The 24,853-nt window shown below is 42.3% G+C and overlaps 2 protein-coding genes across 7 annotated transcripts in view; one reads left to right on the forward strand and one right to left on the reverse strand.

Moving 5' to 3' along the window:
• Positions 1–14,965, reverse strand: part of SEC24C (SEC24 homolog C, COPII coat complex component) — a 34,654-nt gene extending 19,689 nt beyond the window's left edge. For 2 of the 6 annotated variants that reach the window (XR_004778126.1, XM_035543161.2), the window contains exons 1-5: positions 14,826–14,965; positions 7,409–7,611; positions 2,513–2,633; positions 1,359–1,537; positions 430–882 (exon numbers count right to left, since the gene is read on the reverse strand). Coding sequence is in view for 4 of the 6 variants with exons in the window: in XM_035543161.2 (XP_035399054.1) it covers positions 430–882; positions 1,359–1,537; positions 2,513–2,633; positions 7,409–7,583 (928 nt within the window). In the remaining 2 variants the exon portion in view is untranslated. Of the gene's footprint in view, positions 1–429; positions 883–1,358; positions 1,538–2,512; positions 2,634–5,175; positions 5,260–7,408; positions 7,612–14,465; positions 14,483–14,825 lie in introns of those variants that run through there. The other 4 variants (XM_035543194.2, XR_004778131.2, XM_035543182.2 and 1 more) reach the window with 4 other exon arrangements.
• Positions 14,966–15,714: 749 nt separating this feature from the next.
• Positions 15,715–24,853, forward strand: part of SYNPO2L (synaptopodin 2 like) — a 32,265-nt gene continuing 23,126 nt past the window's right edge. Inside the window, exon 1 of the mRNA XM_035541029.1 lies at positions 15,715–15,819. Within this exon, the coding sequence (XP_035396922.1) occupies positions 15,715–15,819 (105 nt within the window). The remainder of the gene's footprint in view (positions 15,820–24,853) is intronic.

The raw sequence follows: 24,853 nt of genomic DNA on the forward strand, positions 1-24,853 counted from the left end.
GTATAACACTCCTCTAATACACAGTGTATATTCATACCCAGTGTGCATATTGTTAAAAACTATAATAATGATTTTCAGGATTTCAAATCTCTACTTTTGAAAGACAAGGTTGCAGACATCAAATTTAAGTTTGTATTACAATTTGACCACAACTTTTTGCACTATTATAGCACTAAGCATTGAACACTTTTGGCCAAGTAAGCTAGGCTTCTTTTAATTACATTAACCTGATTAAAACCTGCATGACAAATAGCTTAGAATGATAAATCCTACTCTTTGTCTTAGATTTGTCCTTCACACCAGGGAAACAAGAGGGAAGCTCTGAAGTGAAGCCAGAAGTTTGCAAGTTACAAACCTGAAAGCTGTTTCTCAGTTTGCAGCACGCAGAGAATACACCTAGCTTACAATTCCTACGCTAGGAATACTCACCGTTCTGCTGCATTTGGTAACCTGGCTGAGGAGGATGAGTGGGAGGAGGTGGTCCACGGAGGCCACTCATGGGAGGCCCTGGGTGAGGCCCTGACAGAGTTGATGGAGGTGGTGGTGGTGAGGATACATGATGAGGCTGTGAAGTTGGCGGTCCAGAAGCTGTCTGCACAGGCAGCGGTGGGCCTGGCATGGTAGGTGGCCTTGGGGCACCTGTGGTAGGAGGATAAGAGGAAGGTCCAATCCCTGTAGAAGATGGAGGTGGAGCAAAACCAGGGACTTGAGTAGGTAGGCGCTGAGTTGATACTGGTTGACCAGAAAAGGGAGGCTGTGCCAAAGGAAGACCCTGAGACACACTGGGAGGAGGGGGTCCTTGGCTCGCAGTGTAAGGTGTGTAGAGACCAGATCCTGTTGCACTAAAGCTCCCTGAGACTGGGGGAACCGATGTTGGGGGACCTTTTAAGAAGAAAAGAGGACGTTACCATCATTTTTTTCTATCCTCAAAACATTTAATTCCAAATAGATCACAGAAGACTCAAAACCCCTTCACTCTAGAGCATCTGAATTGGTGTGTGTATATATATATATATACACACATACACACACACACATTATACATATATATATACACACACACACATATATATTTATATATATATATAAATGTGTGTGTGTGTGTGTATATATATATATATATATATATATATATATAAATAAATAAAATTTTCTCATCTTCAGATGGACATTCCAGTACTAACAGAGACAAACCTTAAGTGATCATACTCTTAAATTCAAACAGCTAAGGGATACGAAACTTGACAGTTCCTTCAGTGCCTTCTTTTCCCCCCCGCCCTGTCCCCTGCCTCAAAGCCTAAGCTGCTTATTTTCTACAACCAGAATACATTTCAGGATTCAGGGACAGGAAACCTTACCATAGCCCAGTCCAGCTGGGGGAGGAGCAGAGGTTGAAGTACTGCCAATTGTCATCCCTGCCATGTGATTGCTGAGTTGCTGTACACTGGCTGGAGGTGGACCATATTGCTGGAACATAGATGTCTGGCTGACAGGCACGGGTGCTGAGCCTGGCAGAAACGGCTGAGAAGCAGGCGGCCTGAGAGGGGAGATGAGAATCTTCACTGGGTCCTCCATTATGCAAGCAGTTACAATTCCCCATGCCTTTATAAATTGTTCTACCATATAAACACTAGCTAGGTGTCAATAATATACATGAACTAAAAACTAAGCACTGTAGCTACGTTTCTGAAAAATAATTACATATCCTGCACAGGTCCAAATCCCTTTCATCATAAAAATCTGTTGCTTCTTAAAAACACAAATTTTATGTTCAAAGTATTTTTTGTTAATTCCATTTTAGTTATCATAATAAATCAAATACTGCAAGGGAGTCTACAGGGTAAGAAACAATACTGCCTGCACAGGTATCTAAGAAGGCTCCGTTGTTCAAAGGATTTGGACTCTCCAGCTTATCCAGAAAGCAGCAAAAACCAACCACCTTCCCCCCAACTAGTAATCAGGAGGTAGGACTGCTGCCCCTTTCACCCCACAGGTAATGGCAATATTTAAGATGCCAAGAACTTAAGATGGAGACAACTCAGGGATCCACAACAGGAAAAAAAAAAAACAAAAACAGAACCAATACTAAGGAATTACTCAGTAGTAACAGGTAGCAACACGCTCCAGAAAGCCTAGTTCACATTGCCAGGGAACCAAATACAGCTACTGTGTGGATGCAATTGTTTCCAAACAAGACAGATCATGGGAATCAGGAAATTCCTTATGGGAAAATGACTACCACAAAAAAAGGGTCTTTGGAGGAGAAGTGGTTTTGATCAACCAGTCACTGACCCATATCCTTCCATAACCTTTTTATCTGAAGATATTCCTATTTTCTAACAAATACCCTTCCTTATGGTAAAATGTTGATTCAAAACAATAAGGAAAAAAAAGTCAATGCCCACCACAGCAAAAACAATGCATTTAGTTTGTTTTATATCCTAAAAGGTCTAGACATAGCCTAGGTCTACCAAGTTAGGCCTTTGTTACAACCTTCTTTTCTTGTGTATACCTCTGCATTGGTGCTGTTGAAGCTGGAATCCCATTCTGCACATCTCCTTGTCCAAATGGACTGTACCCGAGGTGACCAGAAGAAAGAGATGTTCCAGAGGTTGCAGGGGCTCTTACCGAACCTGCAGACATAAAAAAAAAAAAATCACAAATTATTCACAGAAACAAGGGCTTCAAACAGCTACCATGAAAAATCAAAGGAGGAAAAGGAGTTTAGTGATGGCCAAATTGATGTATCAACACTACTCCAGCAGCAAATCATTTATACAACCGTATTAGTAGCAAAACTGAAAACAAGTATTTTTAGCCATTGTCACCAGTCACACCCCCACAAACATCAAGTACAAAATATGCACCATGGAGATTTCTTTTAAAAAGGACTTCATCTTTTGACGAAGAACCAACCGTGTTCCTGTCAGAAAGGTATTAGGTTCCTCCCCCTCCAAGTCCAATTATTTTTTATCCAGAGTATGAAGAGTATTTAAGTGGTACCTAATGGTCATTACAGGTCAGTTTTCTCTACTTAAGGGGTAAGTGTGTCATGCAAATAGGTTCAGTTTTGAAAAACTGAGTTCTACCAGCTGCTTTTATACACAACATAGCAGAGGCCACCACAGAGGGCCAGTCCCAACCTCTTAAGGTTGCAGAGTAACAGGAATACTTTCTCATTTTTCAAAGTGAACTGGTTCAGTCACAGACCAAACCTATTTGCTTCTAAATTAAGTCCTGTCACTTTCCAGACCACAAAATGCTGGATACAATGCCAACAGATCAACAGCAGCATTTACTTCCAAAAAAAAGAGAATATAAACTTCTATTTTAATAATATTACGTTAAAAAAATGCTGTTAAATAGAACAGACATGTGACCACGCCTGCTAACCACAATGGAACATATTTCATATATGGGGTACAGTTCAACACAGATGACTCAAACACCTTAAACTGCGAGAAGACCAGAGCAGCACATAGACAATGCTGTGTCTTGCAACAGCGTGACAAGTTCAGAAGGGATTCCGAAGCCTTCCTGTGAGGAACCATTACGAAATAGAAAACATATAAGAGAAGCCACTTCTCAATTCTATCGCATAATTTACTCACCAAAGCATGAGGTTTCAACTCACATTTTTATCTTACCTGTTACATGTACATTTTTGGAAGCTTATGGGAGTAAATTCAAGGAGTTAGCTAGACCTTTTATGAATGACCAGTAGCTTTTGATCTTTTTTTCCCCTTTGGTTTTAAGTTTTACTAAACCTCGTCCTGCTCTTCATTTTGAGATTCAGAACTCAATTTCCAGATAAATTTATTATTTTTATATACCTTTATCTCATTAAACATTTTCTTTATAGCACCTCTGTCTTACTGCTCCTCTGGCCAAGCATCTCCTGATCCCTAACCATTTTTACGTTGTCACTTTCTGTGGTATTTCTATTTCTGAATGTCTTTTGTAACATTTTTTGTGTTAATTTGATATACTTGATATACATTTGTTTTGGAATATTTCATTTCACGGTACATCTAAACTGTTTGGCATTGTCATCTTTTGTCTTTGAAAGCATACGCTTTTTTTCCCATTTTTTTTTTTTTTTTACATTGATTACATATTTTTTCAGCTTTAACATGCATACAATTTGACAAATGCATGTTTAATTCAGAAAAAGCTTCAAAAGTCTTCTTTTCTAGTTCTTGTCACAAACGTACTTCTCTAACCATTAGCACAGACTGCTCAAATAACCACTGGAAAAAAATCACTTAAAGGAATATGAATATCTAGTGGTTTATCATCTTAAGGTTCACTGCTCTTGAGAAATCTTGAAGTTCCTCTTCAATACCTTTGAGATACTGTCCTTACTCATCACAGACCTCAAAACAGAGGCAGATGACAGCATAATGGGAAATGCCTGTGATTTTACTCAAAGCCCTGAGATTATATGGAATTGGCCTAGTTCTGCCTCCCTATTCTTCTAAACAAATAGACACTGCTGGAATAGCTCTTTCAAAATACCACTAGTTAGAAAGAAGGAAAAATAATATGATTTCTTGCAATGTTTCTTATTCTTGTATTTTCATTGCTACCTCTGCAAAAACATTAATTTCTTCAACCCACAGCTTTTGAATCATAATTATTCCTAGCTTCTATGCTATATCTAAAAAACTAAACACTTTTTTTTCCCTTAAATTAAAGCCCAAGCTATAAAAATCCCACGACTTTTAAGACCAAATTCCCCATAGCTGGGGAGATTGTTCATTTCTGCATTACAATGTTTTTATTTCAGACCTCTCATTTTAGTTCTTTCCCAAGCAGGACACTACATTCTTTTAAACTAAGGCTTCTTGACAAAACCTGCAAGGACCAGTTCAGGTTTTGAAATCAACCTCTAAAAACCAACTTGTGACTGCTTTCTATCTGTGAATCTGCAGACATAAGGGATTTCTACTAGAATTATTTCTTCATATCCTATTCGTGTTTCTGGAGTGCTGCCTACAAATAGAGTTGGAGGTGTCCCATCCACCTCTGCCTGAATAATCAGGTACCCACACCTTTGAGATAAACACCCATGTTGAAAGGAACCTTGGCACAGAAGATGGTTAAGAGAACCACCCCTTCCCCACAGTAGGAGTGGCACACCACAAACGCTCCCAAAGAAAGGACACCATTTACCTATGAAATTAGGTGCAAGAGAAGTGTCAGAGTTGAGAGAAACAGGAGAGCCCTTCGAAGGGAACCCCAAGGAAGGAAAATAACCTGAAAAGACAGAATACACCAGTAAATCAAGCCAGAGAGAAAGCACCAAGAGACAGTGTTTTCAATGCTGAGGACAGTCTGTTGTGCAGAAATTATCAGGTACATAAAATCCGTATCACATTTACTATTTATCCCATACTCTATACTGCTCACTGTTCTACCACATACACTACCAACACAGTTTATATATTAACATGAACACAAGTGTAAAAAATGTCATAAACTGAGCCTATGCATGGTAATCCAGCAGCAACCTAATTGTCACTAGTAATCAGACAACCGTATTTGCACTGTCAACTGTACAGTCTCATCAAAAGCACAACTGATAGACTGAATGAAAAATTTGTGCAAAGTTGTCCTGGTTCTTTCAACATTCTCATAGCAGGAAGCTGCTGTTCTCAGCTAGCAGTGCAGTACTCCGCTTCTGCTCCTGAGCAACGCTAGCATCACTGGCACAACATTTCCATGTTTCCATCAGTTAGAGCTAGGGTTTGTCATGTAACTCAGACATGAAGACTCCCTGACTGAGGATGGCACCTGCTGCCAACACTTCTCCATTCAGTCCCTCCAAGCACTTCTTAAGGTGTTTTTTCTCAAATACCTCCTCCTTAAGACAAACACTTTGAGATCACAAAGTAGCATTAGCAGTTCTCCTTCTACCCCTCAGTGTTCTCTAAATTCCTGTCACCCTAGCGCTTCTGAAATGAATTCTCTCCCCTCTACATTATGTAGTTACAACCAATCTTGCTGCAAAGACCTACAATGAACATAACATGATAAAGATGGGAGTAGAAACTGTCACTATCACCTGTCTGCTCTTTTTGTTAATGCATTGTTTGTTTGCCTCTTGTTTCTAGCTGGATCTCATATTCAGCAGCTAACAAAAGGTCAACTTCTGGTTATTGTGTTAGTGCTCTGAATTTTACATTCCTTCCTTCTAAACATAGCAATCCTGAATTTACAAGAGCAGGTACGAAATGTGCAACCTTACAACTGAGATTTGAGAGTCCAGCTTCTCCCCATTCCTTCCATGGGGCAGGAAACACTACTTGGTCAATATCTACACCGAGTGGCCAAACAGAGCGCTCAAAGCTCTGCCTGTGTCTTTCCAGGAAGCAGGATTTCTTTCTTCTGCCCAGCTCTGATTTTCATCACTTTTATAGGAATTTAAACCCTCTTTGAAACTAGTTCAAAACCCATGGATTAAGAGTGCTGTTGGAAGAGATTCACTGGGAGAAGGGGAGGAATAGAATTCAAGAAAGAAGAGGAAGATGGAGCAAAACTGAATAACCCCAGTCCTTAAGCATACCACATTTTTAGCTCCAACAAAAAAAAAAAATCCAGGGTAACCACTTAGCTCCCCTTGAAGTCTCCTTCTTAGTACGCAAATTTTAGTCTCCCGCTCGAGTTAGTTTCACTTCAGCAGCAGGCACTTTGGTTGTTTTGTCCTTCTCATTGACTGACACAGAGACCATTAGCACACACCTCCTTTCCTTAGAAAATCAGTGCAAAAATTGAGTATTTTCTCCTCTACATTTCTGATGTTAAAGTCACTGTTCATCTCTCAGTACAGTTTAGGTACTCAAACCCAAAAAATCTAAACAAGTGACATGATCCTGCAGAACTAAGAAAGTTCTGGAACACATTAGCATGCCCACATGTCTAGAAGCTTTCTATTGGTTTTAAAGATACTAGAGAAACTAGCTCCAAACATGCTTTATATCTAGAGATGTACATCTTAATCCTTCAAGATAGAGCACTAATCCTTCTACACAGTAATGTAACGAGGACTCTATTATAAATACGTAACAGTCATCAACCACTGCCCCTCAACATGACCTCTTCAGGAATACTGTTCTATTCAAGAGCTTCAGTACCATGGGGCAAGGGCATACAGAAAAAAGCTAGGCCATGTTTCTCAACACATTAATTTTATGAGTTATTAGGCAAAGAGCAAGCCCTACTGAAACAGACAAGTGACAGATCAATAACCTGAGCATATACAGAAAGAACATGACTTTTAACATCATGCAAGCTACATACAGAAGATAATTGCTACCATAAAAGCAAACAATAGGAAGTATAAAGAAAAAAATCCACACGCAACAATTCACAGGTTATCATTCATTAAGTTTTGACTGAGAAGTACCTTGTGGAGGAACTGGCTGTTGGTATCCTGGCATCGGACCATTATAAGCTCCATATTGCGAGTGAGGAACCCCTGGCAATGGCTGTCCTCCGTAGGCAGGCTGCTGGTATCCCTGATATCCAGGCTGAGGTTGCCCGTAAGGAGGCCCTGTGTGAGTTTGCTGGTTTACACTCATTGTATTCACATCCCCAAACTAATCTCACCTGCAAAAAGGGGGGGAAAAACGGCTTTTAGCAGACATAAAACCAAACTGGCCAACTTCTCTACTGTTTTCACAGAAATGAGAGATCCTGAGACACTAGCGATGTTAAAATGTTAACAGTAATTTACTCTTGCACAGCACTTTTTCAAGTAAGATAAATGCTTTACAAGAGCTAGAGAACAATATTTTCAGAAATTTTCCAATCAACTTACTCACTGTTCTGTACTGGTTAGACTTCTGATCAGCTTCTTAGAAAAAAAGATTTTGTCACTACACATCAGATATCAAGCTTCCTGAGACACCTTACGAACTACTTCTGCCTCTAAAATCACCAGACCAATGAAAACCCATTTCACGACTTACACGAAAGATTCCTTAACGTAAGACTTCACTAACACTCCACGAGTTCATCTTTCAGCTCTACGCTACCCTCCTAGATCATGCTTTCTTGCTATAAGACAGTATCCACACAGGCTGCTTCTTGAAGTGTTTGAAAGTATCTTGAACAGGGACAACATAGAATTTTGAGAGTTTTCAAACAGCAAATGATTTAAAGTCCTTGTATACATAATTTTCAGAAACCTAGCATATTCCACAAGCAGCATGCTCATCTAGGAAAGATACTCGAAATAGAAAAGCAGCACAGGCTAAGATGTCACTAAGGAAGTTAGACAAAAGTGTAAGACTGGAAACAGAGCGTCAGAAACAGAAGAAAAGTTTCTTAGCAAAGCTATGCAAGAGATCTTAATAGATGTATTCCCAAGCCCTCTAGCTTTATAAAGAGAAAAATAGAAATGACATTAGGAGACCCCAAACCAAGTAGGCAGTTCCTACAGCCATGGTACCAAGCAGACAGATAAACCACAGATCCCTTCAGTTGGAAAGGGCCACACAAATGACTTCACTGGCAGGAGATTCCCTTGCAGTCTCAAGGACATTTCTGCATCCCCTGTTCTGCTTTGGATGCTCCATGTGTCACTGTTACCCCCTTCAGCTAACACTGTATCTGCAGTAACAGCGTAAACATACCTGTGTTGGGAGAGCAATTTGATTTATTAAAAAAGACTTCAGTTTACATAAAAATGCAAGCTTAAGTGAGTAACTATATTTACCCCCAACCCCACAACGAACTTGCACATTAAAGATAAATAGTAAATCTTAACACAGAGGAGACAAATACATCTGCAACAGCCATCAGCCAATTGAGGTAAATCCCAGTGAGGAGTCTACAGCTTAACTCAAGTGGATAACAGATATCCGAGCTGTTTTGCCTATTCCTTGATTACAGGATGCCAACTAATGCTAAGGTTGACTTCTTACATTATCAAAAATATGATGCCAAAGAATAATTTCAACAATTGGCACAACAATTGTACGCAAAGGGTACTAAAATAACTACAGACCTGTAAGAACCATCCATGTACAAATGAATTCTTTCAGGTGCACATATATTATATGAAAGGAAAACACATCTTACACCACACATCTACTTCTTTACAGAAGACAGATAACGTAATACCATACATTCAACATTTAACCTCCTAGAGCTAGTAAACACAATAAGTCTTAATGCTAAGCATGCCAATGCTTACTCTGAAAATCAGATATTTAACTTTATATGAAAGGAAATGAAGTTTTATATCTCTATTTTTCAAGCTGCACAGAGGCAGTGAGAAGGCTTTTGTTTAGAAAAACTTTTCTTTAATATTTAAGGGTAATTTACTGTTGAGAGTAACATATAACGCCATTTACAACAGCTTACAGCGAATTTTGATCAGCTTGCAGAGTTTCTAAACATGATTACAGCAAGCAAGACAGTCACTGCTAAAGATTCAGGTTTCCCACTCCACCTTTGACTTAGTTCTGCAGAACAGTCTAACCTGAGCAGTCACGGGGCCAGGAAATCTGGACTTTGGGACCAGCACCCTTCCCCAGCTCCCCGAAGGTTAACCTCTTCCTCCCCAAACAGGCAACTAGTACCACATTGCAATCACGCACCTACCCACATCCTTTTTCTGTCCAGTGCAACCAGACAAGCAGGACAGCTCCTCCTGCAAAGCTGGGGGTTAAAGAAAGGGAGAACTCCTCTACCTGAGTGGCTCAGAACATACGGGCAGCACTTGGAGTTGCGGAAGGAGGGAGGGCTGCTTTCTCTTCTTCCTGCCCCTCACTATTGCTTTTTGGATTGTCTGTGAGGAATTTGGCTTCCAGTCACTGTTCCTACAAACAGGTCCTTCTTCCAGGAAAAGCTGCAGGATAAGCAGCAGCATCCTGCAAGACACCTCCTGAGCTATAATCATTAAGGCACTCTTTACACGTCACACCTACAAAACTCTGCAGGACTCAGTGTGAATATTCCTGAACATATCTCAGGTTTGTCCAAGCAATTACAACAGTGCTAGAAAAGACCAATCTTTCATTCTATTTCTCTCCAAAGCACAATGGGGCAAAACCTCAAGGGTGTCCCTAGCAAACAACTTCTGACTTAATGGTCTGAGTGTATATTCAGTAGGTGACCCCACCCGATGACCTTTTACTATTCTCCTGTTAGCTTTTCTCCCCTTCCCTCCTGTGAACATCAGCATTTCCCACTTGGGTTGAAAGTATTCTCTGCTTCCTGCTCTCTTCTCAGTAATACTGAGACCAACAGGCAAGCTCATTTAATACAAATTTTCCAGAGAAAAATGTTTTGAGATAGACTCTATGTAAAATAGAACTAGGTAATTATCTCCTTTGTGTGGTTCCAAAGCGCCCCAACTGAGAGAAAGGCAGATACACCTCAAACCTTTAGCTGGCCACGCAACAGCCAGCACAGGCCAACCTCCACCACAACACAAACTGACACTTGCTCTGTAGCAGCAGAGGGTCAAAGAGGGAGCTGAAAGGAAGAGGAAGACTCGAGAATTAGCTTGGTGTTGAAACTGCGGACAAGGCTGCTTCATTTATCTTGGCTGCTCAACCTGCTCTAAATGTAAGGCTTGTGGCATGCTTGCTCATAACCGACGTGGAATATCATGAAGGGCAGGGCCAGGAGTATCCACTTCTGAGAAGGCGGAAAAGAGTTGTCACTGAATGAATCCATTTTCCCTCTCCCCCAGTACAAGTCATTTTTATCAAACAGATTTCATTTTGCCTGCATCCAAAAAAAAGTGTACATAAATTAGAAGCTGGTCACTCGAAGAGAAGTGGGAAAAGGGAGGATTTTATGCTCTATTTCTTATGACATGAAGAAAGAGGACAGAAAGAATGAAATACGTACACCATACAGTGAGAAATAGAGAAAGAAAGCTGTTCCACTTGACAGAAGTACCGAGGACATTCATTTATACATGGTAACACATTACTGTAACTAAGCCAAACGTAATATTTTAAGATGCTATCGAACATCATATTACTACTCACAAGTTACAATACACAGAGCTCCAATAACCAGGACTGATGCTAGTGGTAAATACTATGACAAGTGGATGTTACTACAAATAACTCAATTTTCTTGCAGAATATACAGCCATCACTGTCATTTTCTTTTATTCCTCTGTACAAAGGCAGTTGACCATGGATGTTTTGGTCAAAATAGTGTCAGTACACACAGTTAAAATTTATACTGGGATACTGTTCAATAAGACTGACAACCAAAGCTGGTAAGCAACAAACTGATGGTAGAAAAATACACAGTAATACTGGGAACAGATCTTTAACTTTTGTAATGGTTTCTGGATTCCTTAGTTTCCAAACAAAGACTACAGTTCAGTTTTTATGGCCTATTTAAAAAATAACAACTGGTGATTCATATGAGTGTTTCAATCAGCAAGCCTCCCCAGTCTTCGCAAACTGCAAGCTCATAATTTTTTTTTGGTTTGCATTCACTTAATTCCCTTTTGAAACTGAGAAGCTTGATCTCATCAGTTCTTGATTGCTTCCTACACCAAGTGTGTACAGCAAAATTATTTTTCTTCAGAAAGATGCTAGCCCTTTTTTCACTGGTCCCAGAGAAATAAAAGCCTTGTTGGTTTCAACTTCTGGAGAGACTTGATCCTTGTTCAAAAAAAAAATAATAAAAAAAGAGGATAGCACAGCCTGTTATATTTTCCTGGAACTGAAGGAAATATGCCAACTTGATTTCTGACCACAGATAACAAAACCCCTTCCAAAAGATGGGACAGAAGGGAACAATTAGCATCTCCACAGATCAATTAGATTATCTACAGGGCTTCTAAAGCATCTAGGCTGTAACTTTCTGGAGAAGTAGCAAAGTTACACCATTCTCAGATCACTCTCCTGAAAAGCAGACATCCTTGCTTTTTTTCTTCAGTTACAACTTTATGATGTCCTCTACAAGCACTCACTGAATACCTGACTTTCTTCAGATCCAAGAAGCTCCTGTCTTGTTTTTCGACAGAGAATTCTGGAAAAAAAGCTCATATCCTGGAAACCAAAGACTGGCAATTGATCTGGAAGTGCTTGGGCCGTTACAGCAGCATGCATCCCATACATTTGTCCAAATCAACTCAAGTGACACTACGGGAATTGAATCTCTGAGCCAAAAACATCTGTTTTGACAGCTCACAAGAGGTGTAAGACATCCACTTTTAAAAATGAAACTTCACAATGTAATTACACCAGTGAAAGTCCAGAAGCCTCAGTATTTTCACCAAAGACTTTCAGGAAAACAAAAGATAGATTAGCTGCTAGAACTTCTTGACACAACAGGTCCTGGTGCAGAATTTCAGAGGCCAGTCCTTCCTGGACTGTTTTGAAAAGGTCTTTCAATCTATCATTCACTTCTCAGGTATGATCACTCCATGTTCTTCTAAATAAGAGCCACTTCAAACCCTATTTTGTTAGGTTGTTTGGCAAGGTCCAAGACATCTTTGGTCCATCTTTGGCAAGGTCCAAGACAAATTTAAGTTACAAGATTGCAGAAGTGGTTGAATATGGAATTTAAAAGTCTTAGTCTTTACCTGACTTTAAGCCTACCACTATTTCCAATCCCTATCATCATCACTAGAATTTTAAGTCAAAAAAAAAAAAAAAAAAAAGGATAAAACTGAGAGAAGTTGAATGGTAGGACTGATTTACATCTCTACCTCTGGAATAAAGCTCTAAAAAAAAAAAAAAATCACAAACACTCAGTCATGGGCATTGCTCCTAAAAAACAGTCCTGTAGGGGCAAAAGTCATTCGAAATAACACATCAAAAAAATGACAGCGAAAGATTTATCTCCTTCCTTAGCTTTAACTCCACGTACACGTTACAATGTGTGAAGTCATCTGACTACACTTTGGTGAACTCTGCACAAGTATAATTGATTAGGAAAAGTTGAAAGTCATTTAAAGTTTATAGAAGAAGCCAGAAGGAAGAACAAACAAACAGGTAAGTAACTAGTAAGGCCAAAGGGGTATTATAATGGTACACAACCTTTCTGCACATACATTGTAACACTGCCCATTTTTCACCCAAAGCATCTATACTCTGACTTCCTCTACGCAAATATGCGTTACACAATTCCTATCACTCACAGGAAACCAGAAAATCTCACAATTAGCTTTTCCTGGTGCATGACTGCCTGGTTCATAGTTTAACGATCTCTGTGCTAACAATGAACCTCACTGAACATGTAAAAACAAGCTTTATCTTCACAACTCATTGCTAATGAAGATCAAACCTAAATAACAAGAAACATCCACCTTGTCTGTTCTGTGAGACCTTGTTGTTGATTATTTTCAGTCATTCTTTGTACTTTGCCCTTCCTTAACCAACTACCAATTCTTTCTTGGATTTTTGACCCTTCTGATAATAAACGTTACAGGAAGAAAATGTAGTCCTACAGTAAGTAGCTGGAGAAAACATTCAAAAAGGTACAAGCATTAAACAACTCATTAAATAAATAATCCTTTAGACATCTGCTCTCTGTCAGAATTCAGGTTTTAGCCATGAAATTAGAACCTGTAGTGACTGTCCCAGCAAATTAAAAAGCAATATTGCCTTCATCACTTTCCACTTCACACTGTCTATAGCAATAAAGGATTCTTCTGAATGGTACAGCTTTAAGCAGAAGGAAACAGTTCCAGATGTGAGAACCTCTCCCACACAAAATAGGAGATGCTTATACTTCTGCTGACAGTGTACAGCAAGTCTCCTCTAAGGGAGAATTTTAGGCTAAGTGTATTTCTAACAATCCCATAACCAGATTACCTATTCTATGACAGGGAAAAAAACCATCAACACCAAAGATCTGCAGATCCACTCTGAACTCCACATTACGAAGGCTAAAGCCTAAGACAGCACCTGCAACAAGCCACCTCGCTCTAGGGATGTGACTTGGCACGTAAACGAAGACTGGCATTGTGTGTTGTATGTCAGATGGCAGCTTCTCCCCCTCTAACATTTTCCCTGAACCTTTAGTACCGTTTACTCAGGAACCTTTTAACAGAAAGAAACTAGAAATGTTTTCTATGAAACTATTGCATTAACAGCTGAAAATTAATGCTGTGCACCAAACTGAAAATCTCTATTCTTTACGTTATCATAAGAAATGTTAACAACTCTAGCGGACACTTATGATGTTGGTGTAAACAGTTCACCTGTGTTCCTGCCACAACTTTTGCCTGCTGCAGCATGGGGAAGTTTAGACAGGGCTCTAGGCACAGCGTAACAGCTGCCAACGAAGCCCTGCGGATGTTGAGTGAAATCGCCACACGCACACAGTGGACACTGAGCTATGGCCCAAGACCAGGGAGAACCGAAACCGACCTGCATCCCACTGCAGAGGGCAGCGCTCACAAAACCCAAAGCGGGCTGCAGCGACACACCAGCGAACTTGAAGGCGCACGGAGGCGGCCAGCAAGAGCCTACCTCACGCCGCCTCCGTTCCGAGGCCCCGCCGGGCTGCCGGCCGGGCCGCCTTCCTCTCCTTCCCCTCGCCTCCCCGAGGCCGCGCGCTGCCCGCCGCCGAGCTCCGGTCCCGCAGCGCAGGGGGGCCCCGCAGGGCTGCCCAGCCCCCGGGAAGGAGCCCAGGGGCCACCACGGGAGCACGGCGCGGCGGGGCCGGGCGGGGTCGGGCGCGGAGGCAGAGCGGGCCCCGCGCAGCGCCCGGCAGGCCCCGGCGCCGCGGCGCGGAAGGGAGCTGCGGCCGCACCTCGGGGCGCGGCGGCGGGCGCGGCGGCCGGCGCTGCGGGCGGCCCCGCAGCCTCCCCCCGCCCGCCCCCCACTCACCGCCACTGCCGGTGCCGCTGCCGGGCCCGCTTCCGGCCGCCGACCCCGCCACCCGTCGCCTGCCACGTCCGCACTCCCCGCCAACCCTCAGCTACCGCCTCGCCCCGCCCGCTAGGGCCCGGATGCCGCGCACGCGCACTGACGCCGGCGGCGCTCAAGCGCGCGCCCCGCCCGCGGTCACGGCGCTGACGTCAGGGCGGGGGCCAGGCCCGGAGGGCGCCCCGTGGTAGCGGTGGGCGTCGGGGGCCTCGGGGGGAGCCCAGTCGCGGAGCCGGGCCCAGAGCCGGGCCCGGAGCCGCTCCCCTGGCTACGGGGCAGTGAAGGGGACCTCAGCGGGGAGCCTGCCGCCTGCCCCGCTTCGGTCTCAGGGTCAGGTGCTGTCACCTGAACCTGCACAAAGGTGTCCCCGAGGCGTGTCCCTGCCCCAAACCGTCCTGTCAACGAGTGCTGCGCGGCTCTGGGATTTGTATTTGGGGTGGGACGGGGAAATAAAAGTGCTGACTGAACAACTCCCAGTGTGAGCCCGAGCTGTGCAGGGCCAGGGATGAGCTATTTTCAGCCCCACTCCGGTGAAGGATCCGAGGGGCACGGGGGGAGATTGACAGGACACGTGTGCGGGACGGCGCTGGCCCCTTCCCAGGAGCAGAATCAAATGTCTAATCATAGGCTGGGCAGCAGCTGGGAGCGCAGAAGAGTGGGGAAGGCTGGGCTTGATGGTCTCCACTCTCCTCTGGTGTGCGTGAAGTTGAAGGAAGAAGTGAGGAGAGGGCCTTTGGGGGACTGGGGAGTCGTAACGTGAATGGTGAAGATGGGAAGGGGAAATACTGCCTGTTAAAAACCGGAGTCTGTTTTGGCGTTGGGAAGACAAAATATCCGAAGCGCAGAAGTCATGGGAGCTGAGGAAGAAATGCTCATCACGCTGTCTGGAGGTGCCCCTTGGGGCTTCCGGCTGCAAGGGGGCTCTGAGCAGAAAAAACCCCTTCAAGTGTCCAAGGTAGGACCTCAAGATGTGAAGTGAGAGGGCAGGGTTGTTCTGCTCAAGTCAGGTGTCTCTACTGAGGCAGGCATCTTTCACTGCCAGTAAGGACCACAGGAACTCCTTACTGTGACAGCAGGTCTGAAAAGGAAAACTTGGGTGGAATGGTCAGGCAGGGCGCGGGGTGGGATACGGGTCCTGAAACGGATACTACTGAGGCAGAAATAGACAAGTGTCTGGTGAAGATGTGCTTGCTTTCTCAGTGCAAGTTGGATAGCTCACACAGTTTACATATAACATGTGCAATACCCCCCAGTTGTCTGCAGAGGTAGAACAGCAGTGAAAATCCAAGAAAAAGGGCTCACATTCACATATGGAGGCTTCGGTGTTTGTGTAAGGCATCCAACGAAATTAAAAGCAACCGAAGTCAAAGCAGCAGAAGCCATATTTGTAATTCAATTAAACTGTCTCTAACACTTCATTATTTTCCAGCTTTCAAAATAGATGCGCTTTTCTTAGGGTCTCTTACATTGGCAAAGCTTTCTCAATACTGTCTGAAGTATTTTTGATGCTCTAAGCAGCAAATACGGGTTCAATTTCAAGGACTGAAGAAAAACAGTTGTTTGGAAGAGAGGTGAAATAATAAAAAGGAACAAATATGAGCTTTGTGTTACACTAATTTTGATCAACAGCTGTCCCTGTTTTCTTTACATAAAGATGACTGAGTAGGCTAAAAATTAAGAAAAAAAGGGCCTCTGTTTATTAAGCTTGTAACAGCTGCATTAGCTTTGACACAATGATATCTTGGGATGTCTCGCTGGAAGGCACCCAGTAGCAGGTGTGAAAAAATGCTTTGCCCAACCTTTTCTGTTTCCTTAAATAGATTGTGGGTCTGACAGAGAATTTTAAAATGAAGTGTTCTGTGCCCCTAGGTCAGGGAGTGTTTATCTGTAACTTCTATCAAGTTGTTTGGAACTCTGTAGTTTGGCCCTGAAGTAGACATTTCTTACATAAAGAAACATTATCTGTAGGAAAACTAACATTCAGAAAGCTTCAGGTGCTGAAGAGAAGGAATATCCTTGAAACAGGTATCTGGAATCGGTGGTTATTAGCAAAATGGGATTTTCATTGGCCACATAAATTTTGCAGAATTGTTTTGACTCGTTGTTTTCCTTCAATAGACAAGAAACTGGAATTGAAGAGGAAGGAGGTACTGAGTGTCTTATAAAGAGTACTTGGGAAAGAACAGCAGCAAGAACTAGCCAGTGCCCAGACCAAGTTGCACTTTAAGGTGACTGGAATATTGCTCCAGGATTAGTAGCACTTACAGAAAGATATTAACTAAAACTAGCTTTCATCCCAAACTTGGTGTTGTATCTTAAGTCTAACAATGCAAATATATATATATTTTCAATGTGAGGAAAAAAATATGGAAAATATAATTGATACAAATCCATTTGAGTATAAATCATTCTTCATGCAGGACTGCTTTTACAATTATTGTTTGGGGCTATTATTATCCAGAATTTATTGGCATCCCGGTGACCATAAACACTGTCATAGAGGCAACACTGTTTAATCAGTCTCCAAAGAAAGGCTTTAAGGATCCTTACTGGGAACCTAGTAAGGTCCTATCTGAATGTAGAATGCTTAGAAGAGAATAAACCCCCAGAATTCAGGGAGTAACCTGACTCCTCTGTTACCAGGCAGAGAGCAGAAGTTTGAATCTCAGGTTTTGGCTCTTTGAGTTGAAAGATCAACTCCTCATTCTTCTGCAGTTAGGATTCTGCTATTGACACACCTGTAGAATGAAGTCTGGACCAAAATGTTGACTGCAAAGCATCTGCCAAACCTCTAACAGCATCTGGATCTTCTGGGAGCCAAAGATGGGAATGGTCCCAACACTAAGGAATCCTGACCAGGGATTGTGGCCGTATGATATCACACAGAGAAAGAGGGCAGTATTGTGTTTGTTAGAGCTGTATTGGTTTGTTAGAGCTCCACTGGTTTATTAGAGCTGGGACCCTTGAGTTGTGGATGTGCAGTTTGCTTTGTTCAGCCTCCACTCCATGATATCAGAGCCACTGCACAGCACTGGGACATGTGGTCAGAGGGAGGTGTCACTGAGACTGAGCCTGCCTCGTGGAGGTAAGGTCAAATAACAGAGTGTTTGTTAGTATGGTGAAGAACATGTTGTGCATGCATGGAAAGACAGGTTAGATAAATGAGAAGGGTCTATTAGTAAGCTAGTTGCTGTCAAAGAAAGGACTCTTGGGGAGAAAGAGAAGTTCTAAGCCAAGAAAACTTTGTCTTATCAGAACAGAAATTGTTACTAGTGCTTTGGTTCTTAGAGCAAAATCTATTTGGACAGAATGGGGAAGGACAGAACAGGAACATGGATGAATCTGTAGAAAATACGGAAGAAGATACAGACACGAATATCCTGGAGGTACCAGAAAATACTTGAGTGGATACAGTTGGGTGTCCCTGGGGATTCCAGTGCTGTCATTTAAGGCAATTTCAACTTCTAGACTAGAAAAATCATAGGAGTAGCACTAAGGAAAGATGCTTGCCCTTGGATGTTGAATCAAATTGTTTCTCTATACCATTCTGGCTGAAGAAGAGCTAAGCAGATAAAAAACTTATTTGGGCCGAATGAGTGGAAATTAATCAGATATAACAAATAAGTTATATATAAATGGTTTACACTGTAGTTATGTAGAAATGCTGGAATTGCTATACCAGACGAGGTTAATGGTCAGTCCACCTCCTGCTTCCTGTCTCCCTTGTGTTTCTTGCAACGCAGGTGTGTCAGAGGAAATTGTAAACTTCAACAATGCATCTAATTTTCTAGTAATGCAATGCCGATGGAAATTTTCACCCCAGCTGATTATGAGCATACCCTATGAAGTACATGAGAATTGACAGTCCTGGTGTTTTACCCTATACATAAACAGATAATTACTTGTGAACAACTAGTTTTACCTGTCTGATTAAATCTCAACTGTTTCCCAATGAAGATCCAATAACATCATGCGGTCAGACATTCCAAAGACTAAATATTGCACAAAGTAGGATTTCCCGTTTTGAGTCACTCTTTGTTGTATTACAAATCCATGGAAAATTCATTGTCTTAAATGATCATTTTACACAGTCACAGTTCCTCTTGCCTTTCTTCTTTCTAATGTTTACATCATCATCTTTTTATTGTTTTTCTATATGGAAGATTATTCTCAATCTGATTGATATCAATCAAATGATCAATCACTTTAATTCCTGTTCTTGATATCTGTTATTTCTGAAAACTCTTTAGGCCTGTTGTATCCCTTCCCTTCCCTTCTCCCTCCCAGTGGGTATTGACGAAAAAGCTCAAGTTTAAATAACATAAGCAAGATTGAAATGCTAATATTAATTTCTACTGATTACATGGTTCCAGATCTGTAACTGCATATGTCTATTCTTTTTGTCTTAAACTTTCCTATGAAAGCACACACTGAATATTTTGTTCCACCCTAACAATCATTTGCAGTGTCTGTGTGCTAAAAAATGTCTGATGTGTATATGAAGGATTGGTGGTACCATAACAATTCAGTCTCGTAAAAACAGATATGGTAGGAGTGGAGGGTGAGGCAAAAGAAGAAGCAAAAGAGAATTTATTAATGTCTGGGGAACCCTCAGTGGAAAAGAGTAGATGATTTTTAAATTAGGGTTATATTAAAATATCAACTTGGTAATGAGTAAGCTGAAAAAACAACAGACATTAATATGCTCAGCAGGCAGATACACAGCAGGATAAAGGATCAACAGAGGACATGAATAATTCTGCAGAAATTAGGAAGGATTGAAATATGGGGAACTAGAGAAACAAATATAGGGAAAATATAAGATTAAAGAACCCAAAAAGGAAAACAAAACCTCTATCTGTTCTTAGTTACAGCAATGTCCTTATAACTGAAATCAGTTGAACTACTGTGCTTTCACATTTAGCTTATTATCATTTGTAATGAATCTTTTAACTCTTACCCAGTGAAGCAGATAGAGGATAATGAGAATTCACACTACCCCTTACCAAACCAAAGGTGACTTTGTATAGCTCAGTGGCTGTGTGGTAGCAACACAACAACACAGCAACGCAACACAACAGATCTTTGGCCAGAAACAGCAGGAAAGAGAAAATAAGCTCAGAAGTAAGAAACAAAAAGTGTCCACAGATGGTAAGATTTTTATTTTAGAAAGGCTGAAGCAAAAGCACATTTTCCTGACATGTACAGCATACCTTGCAAGGGGAAGCTATAATGATGAGAAGGTTCACCCACTCTGAAAAGAGCGTACAGTAATGGAGAATAATACCATCAGATCCTGGAGGATTTCTTTGCACTAACGGTATGTGCATCAAATGCACTTGAAACTAAATAAAATGTGAAATAGCTAGTCTGAGAAAAGTCGTAAGATAGGACATAAGCATTAAATCCGTCATCAGCCAAAGCAGAAACATAACATGGAGCTATATTAGGGAAATCATTTTTAGGATCAACAGGGCAGCTTTAAGATGGTACAAGTACATGTACTGCCTTTAGGGAGTCTTCTACAAAACAAGATTTATTCCATTAGAGGGAAACCCAGTTAGTTACTATAAAAAGCACAGAAGACACTTGTACCTCCAGCTTAGTCTGGTCCACAAGTACTACTGAAGAAATTAGTGGAAACAAGAAGCTTTCCAAGAGGTACTGATGGTAGAGGAGACAGATCTGGGCATATTAGTGCATCACAAGAGGATAATGAGCTAGCAAAATGATGCATTTCTGAAAAAAAGGCAAACAAATGAGCGTCAGCTGAGCTACATTTAACCAAAACAGGAAGGCATTGATGTTGCTGTCTGATGTACAAGTGAGAATTCACTGGAATTACCACACCTATGGTGCCAGCCACTTTGAAAAAAAATTAATTTCAGGTAGAGCAGCCATAGAAAAGGACAGGAGAGAAGGCTTCTTTCATCTAGCACAAAGGTTGAGAGATATGATTGCTGTCTACAAATAGATGTTGGGCAAACACCAGCAGCACTGTTCAAATATAGGACAGCATTGTCAACGATCAAGTGTGCACAGAAAGACCAGAGGTAACTAACCAGGGAGATTTGGCAACAACTTTCCAATCCAGGCAAACAACTGAAAACCTCTTAAAATCAGGTTATGAGCTGGAGTAAACAGCCTGGCGTGTGAAACAACAGAGGATTGGCCCTTTTAACTCAGGAGGCTCCTTTCAGTTCCCACTTTTGCACAAATACTCTGCAGCAATGGAGTGAATCGTTAGGGGAAGCAGTGACCACAGGACTGGATAGCTATTAAAAGCAACAACTGTTTTGTTGTTTAAGAGCAGTTCACGACAACCTCCCTTTTACCTCTTTCTTACCTATCTCTACTTTCTTGTGTGTTTCTCTACTGCAAATCCTCTGTTTCTACTGTCTCCTCTGCCAGATAACAGAGAGCCCTGCTGCCGTATGCCATGCCACTGGCCCCTGTGACCCATGGCCTGGCTGCTCTGTCCTGTTCGCCTTTGCTCATGTGACATTATTCCTGCTGAAGGCTGCCAGCTCCAACCCAAATAGGGCTGATGGCTTGCAGATTTGCAAGCACTCTCTCTGCCTCTCCTCTGTACAGTGAAAGGTGGACAGGCAGGTCTGTACCTGTTCCTGCAGACATTTAACATAACATCTAAGGTGTGATTGGCAGCCTTCTCTATAGCAGTCACTAACGCTGGCTTTGGAGTGCTGCGTATGTCTGGCAGCGCTGTGGAAGGAGTTACTCAGGCAGTTTTGGGAGTGCTCCTGGGCATGTTTTATGGCCTGTCAGTGCCTAGACAGGTGCCACCACTGGCTGCCAGTGAAGGAGAGCTGGCTGCGGTGCCAGTGGGACTTTCAGAGGAGCCTGGCAGTCACCATGTACTGTGAGGGCACAGGGGCTCCAGGGCTGCGCTGTGGCCGAGGAGCTGCAAGTTCAGCGCAGCGCTGGGACAGCAGTGAGCGAGGTGCAGAGCTTGGAAGGAGAGCTCTGCCCTTCCCAGCAGAGATGAGGGGATAGCACCTCCAAGATAATCATAGGAAGGTGGCCAAAAGAGAAAACCGTGTTATTGCAGCTGCAAATCACCATTGCTGATTTGTATCAGCCAAGGATCTGGTTCACAATTCCTTCTATCACCAGGGGCTTGGAGCTACCTGCAAGGGAAGTAGCTTTATACAGGCGCTCCCTGTCAAGCACGGAGAGCAGGCTGTGTGGATGGAAGGGATCACTGGTTATGCCATTCCCTGCAAACTGTCTTTACTGTGGAGTACAGGGTTGTGGTTTAGACCAAAAAGAGCTTTTATTCAGTGAAATGACACAGGAAATGCTAAGTGGCAGTATCTACTTATTTTAAAACAAGACTAGAAGGACTTCACAAATTCATCAACTTCACCCTAATGTAGGGTACTAGATGTATCTTCTTCCCTCCAGAACACTAACTGAAAGATTGCTCTCCAGTCTGATTGGGAAGTCTGTGATAGTTAGAAAACAATTAGGAAGTTGATTTTTAGTCTACACTTGCTCTCAGCTATTCTTTAACCCTTGGTATAGTACTCCTCTCTCACTCCTCAAGCCATTTCACTCTGTTAAATCTTTTCTTTCCCCTGCCTACCTTCGTGTTCCAAGGGACATGATGAAGTCACGCCTATGAAAAAATTGGATGTTGTCTTCTGGTCCTCCACACATTACTGTCCTGAATCATTTCTCCTCTGCTGTGTGACCACAGCTGTGCTGCCTCATGCTTTTTGCTTTCACGGCTCATCTAAGACTTCTGCTTGAAGGACACTGTGAGAAAAGCTTCCAGTCTCCTCCTTGCAGAGGTGAAGAGACTGGACAGTTATGTCTTTGCATCCTATTTATGCTTTAGCAGGCAGGAAGCATGTCTGTCAGGTGACTATCAGCAGCTGTGGGGAAACCACACCAGCTACATCTGTACGTGGTGCGTTAAATGTGCCTGGGACCACTCTGGCATGGAGGCCATGGAGCCATACAGCATGGAGCAATGCCCAGCAGTTAAAACTCTTCTGTTCTCCTTAGCAGGGTGGCCACATGCAATCTGCTCATGGGCAATGGCCTGTTCTAGCTCCCAAACTGTGCCTGGGAATTGTTCAGGAGAGCACTAGCTGGCCGGAGCCAAAGGTGGGACAAGGACCATTTCAATGGTTTGACACTAACAAGCATTTTGCTGGCATTATTCAACCTGCTACAGGTACAATTCTGTGCCAAAGTCTCTCTGAATCCTTCAGGTGAAAGGGCTGTTTGTCTAATCCCTTCCTGTCCTGGCTGGTCCTGTCCTGGCCACAGAGCTGCAGAAGTGTGGTGCTCATCCATCTCAGACAATTTCAGAGAGGCTCTATTAAGGTTAATGAGTGCTGTCTTTTGGTGTGGTAGCCCACACTTGCAAATATGATGAATGTTGTGTACAATAACTTCTTACAGACATGGTTTTTGACTTGGATTGTATCCTAATTCTATCAAAATAATAGTAGGTATGTCATCTTCAAGTTGGCCCTGCCTAAGTGTAATGCTTTGGAGGCATATTATACTTGAGACTGCATCTGTTCAACAATAGATAGTAACTAAAAAGAGTCCTCTGTTCTGAATAAGGGTTTTGTTCAAAGTTTTTTTATCCTCACTGCACAGCACCAGCACATAGTGCTAAGGTTGAGAGCATCTTGTTCTGGAGGACTGAAGCCATGTCTCTGGATGACTCTGCCCTGTGTTCAAGGCCCTCCCACTCCTGGCCTGGCTCACTGCCTGACACTGTAAAATGTTGGTAGCTGGATTTGCTTGTGAGCTCTAATTCCCTTAGATCTAAAATCTTTTATCTCATGAGGAAGAAGGCTGAACATCTAGAAAGAGATCTACATGAAATAGGTGAGCATGTTTCTTCTGAACACTCCCATCTCTTGTCCCAGCAGCTAGATGTGGGCACCAGGACTCCTGCTTTTTGATATACCTATCTGTTCTTTCTGAATCCTTGCTTCATATGAAAAACCCTTGATATCCTGCTGGTTCACTCTGTTGAAAGCAAAATGCTTACCAAATACTTTTAGTATCTATTGCAGTACATGTGGCATTATTCTTTGTCAGTGGTATAACACTTCACTCACTTTTCAGCCACTCTCCTATCAAGTAACAAAAGGCCATGGAGATAAAGCCTCTTTTTGTCTACCTGCAGTCAACTTTGGCTAGGCACTTGTTCCCAACAGCAAGCTCCATGCTAACCTTTGCTTAGGCAAAGAAGGTAGATTGTTTGGGGTTGTTTTCTGTTTTTCTCCCTTGTAATATCAGCACAAAATACATTTTTAAGGTGCTTGGTTTCAACAGACAGGCAAAACTAACAGCCCCTGCTTGCCTGTGTTTGTTTTGCATCGGTTGTACCCACTGGTACAAATCAGAATTAGGCCCAGTGCACTGAAGATGTCTTCTCTGTCCAACACTGGGATAGCTATATCCCTCTCACCAGTGCACTCTAGGTGGTAACAGACTAGAGGAATCTTGTACACACTTAGTGGATTGTCTAGCACCAGCATCTTCTGCCACCACCAGGTTTCATCTCCAAATCCGTTGCCCAGAAACCACCCAATCTGTCCTTGTGTTCAAGATACATTCTTTTACCACCCTCTCTTGATGTGTTCATTTATTATTCCAGAAAATGTCTGTTCTCTTCCTTAAACAGGGAGTTACAATACCCTCTGCTTAAGCTTCACTGTGGATGACCTTTGAAGTAGGTCTGCAGGGACACAGGACCTGCTTTAGCAAGATGCAAGTCATCCAGTGCCACCTCTTAACCTGGAACAAGGTGTTTGGGCAGTTATTGGAAGTTATTGGCACAAAATAAAGTGTAATTGTAACGGATAGTGTAGTTATAATAGGTTAGAGTAAATATTCTCCTCTAATAAAAATACAGCATTACCACAAAGATATGATGCTATGTGTATCCTTAACAGCCAAGGCATAGAAATAGTATCTTACTGGATCTTTATGTTCAC

This window comes from Cygnus atratus, chromosome 7, assembly GCF_013377495.2.
Source record: "Cygnus atratus isolate AKBS03 ecotype Queensland, Australia chromosome 7, CAtr_DNAZoo_HiC_assembly, whole genome shotgun sequence".
Classification (NCBI taxonomy): domain Eukaryota; kingdom Metazoa; phylum Chordata; class Aves; order Anseriformes; family Anatidae; genus Cygnus; species Cygnus atratus.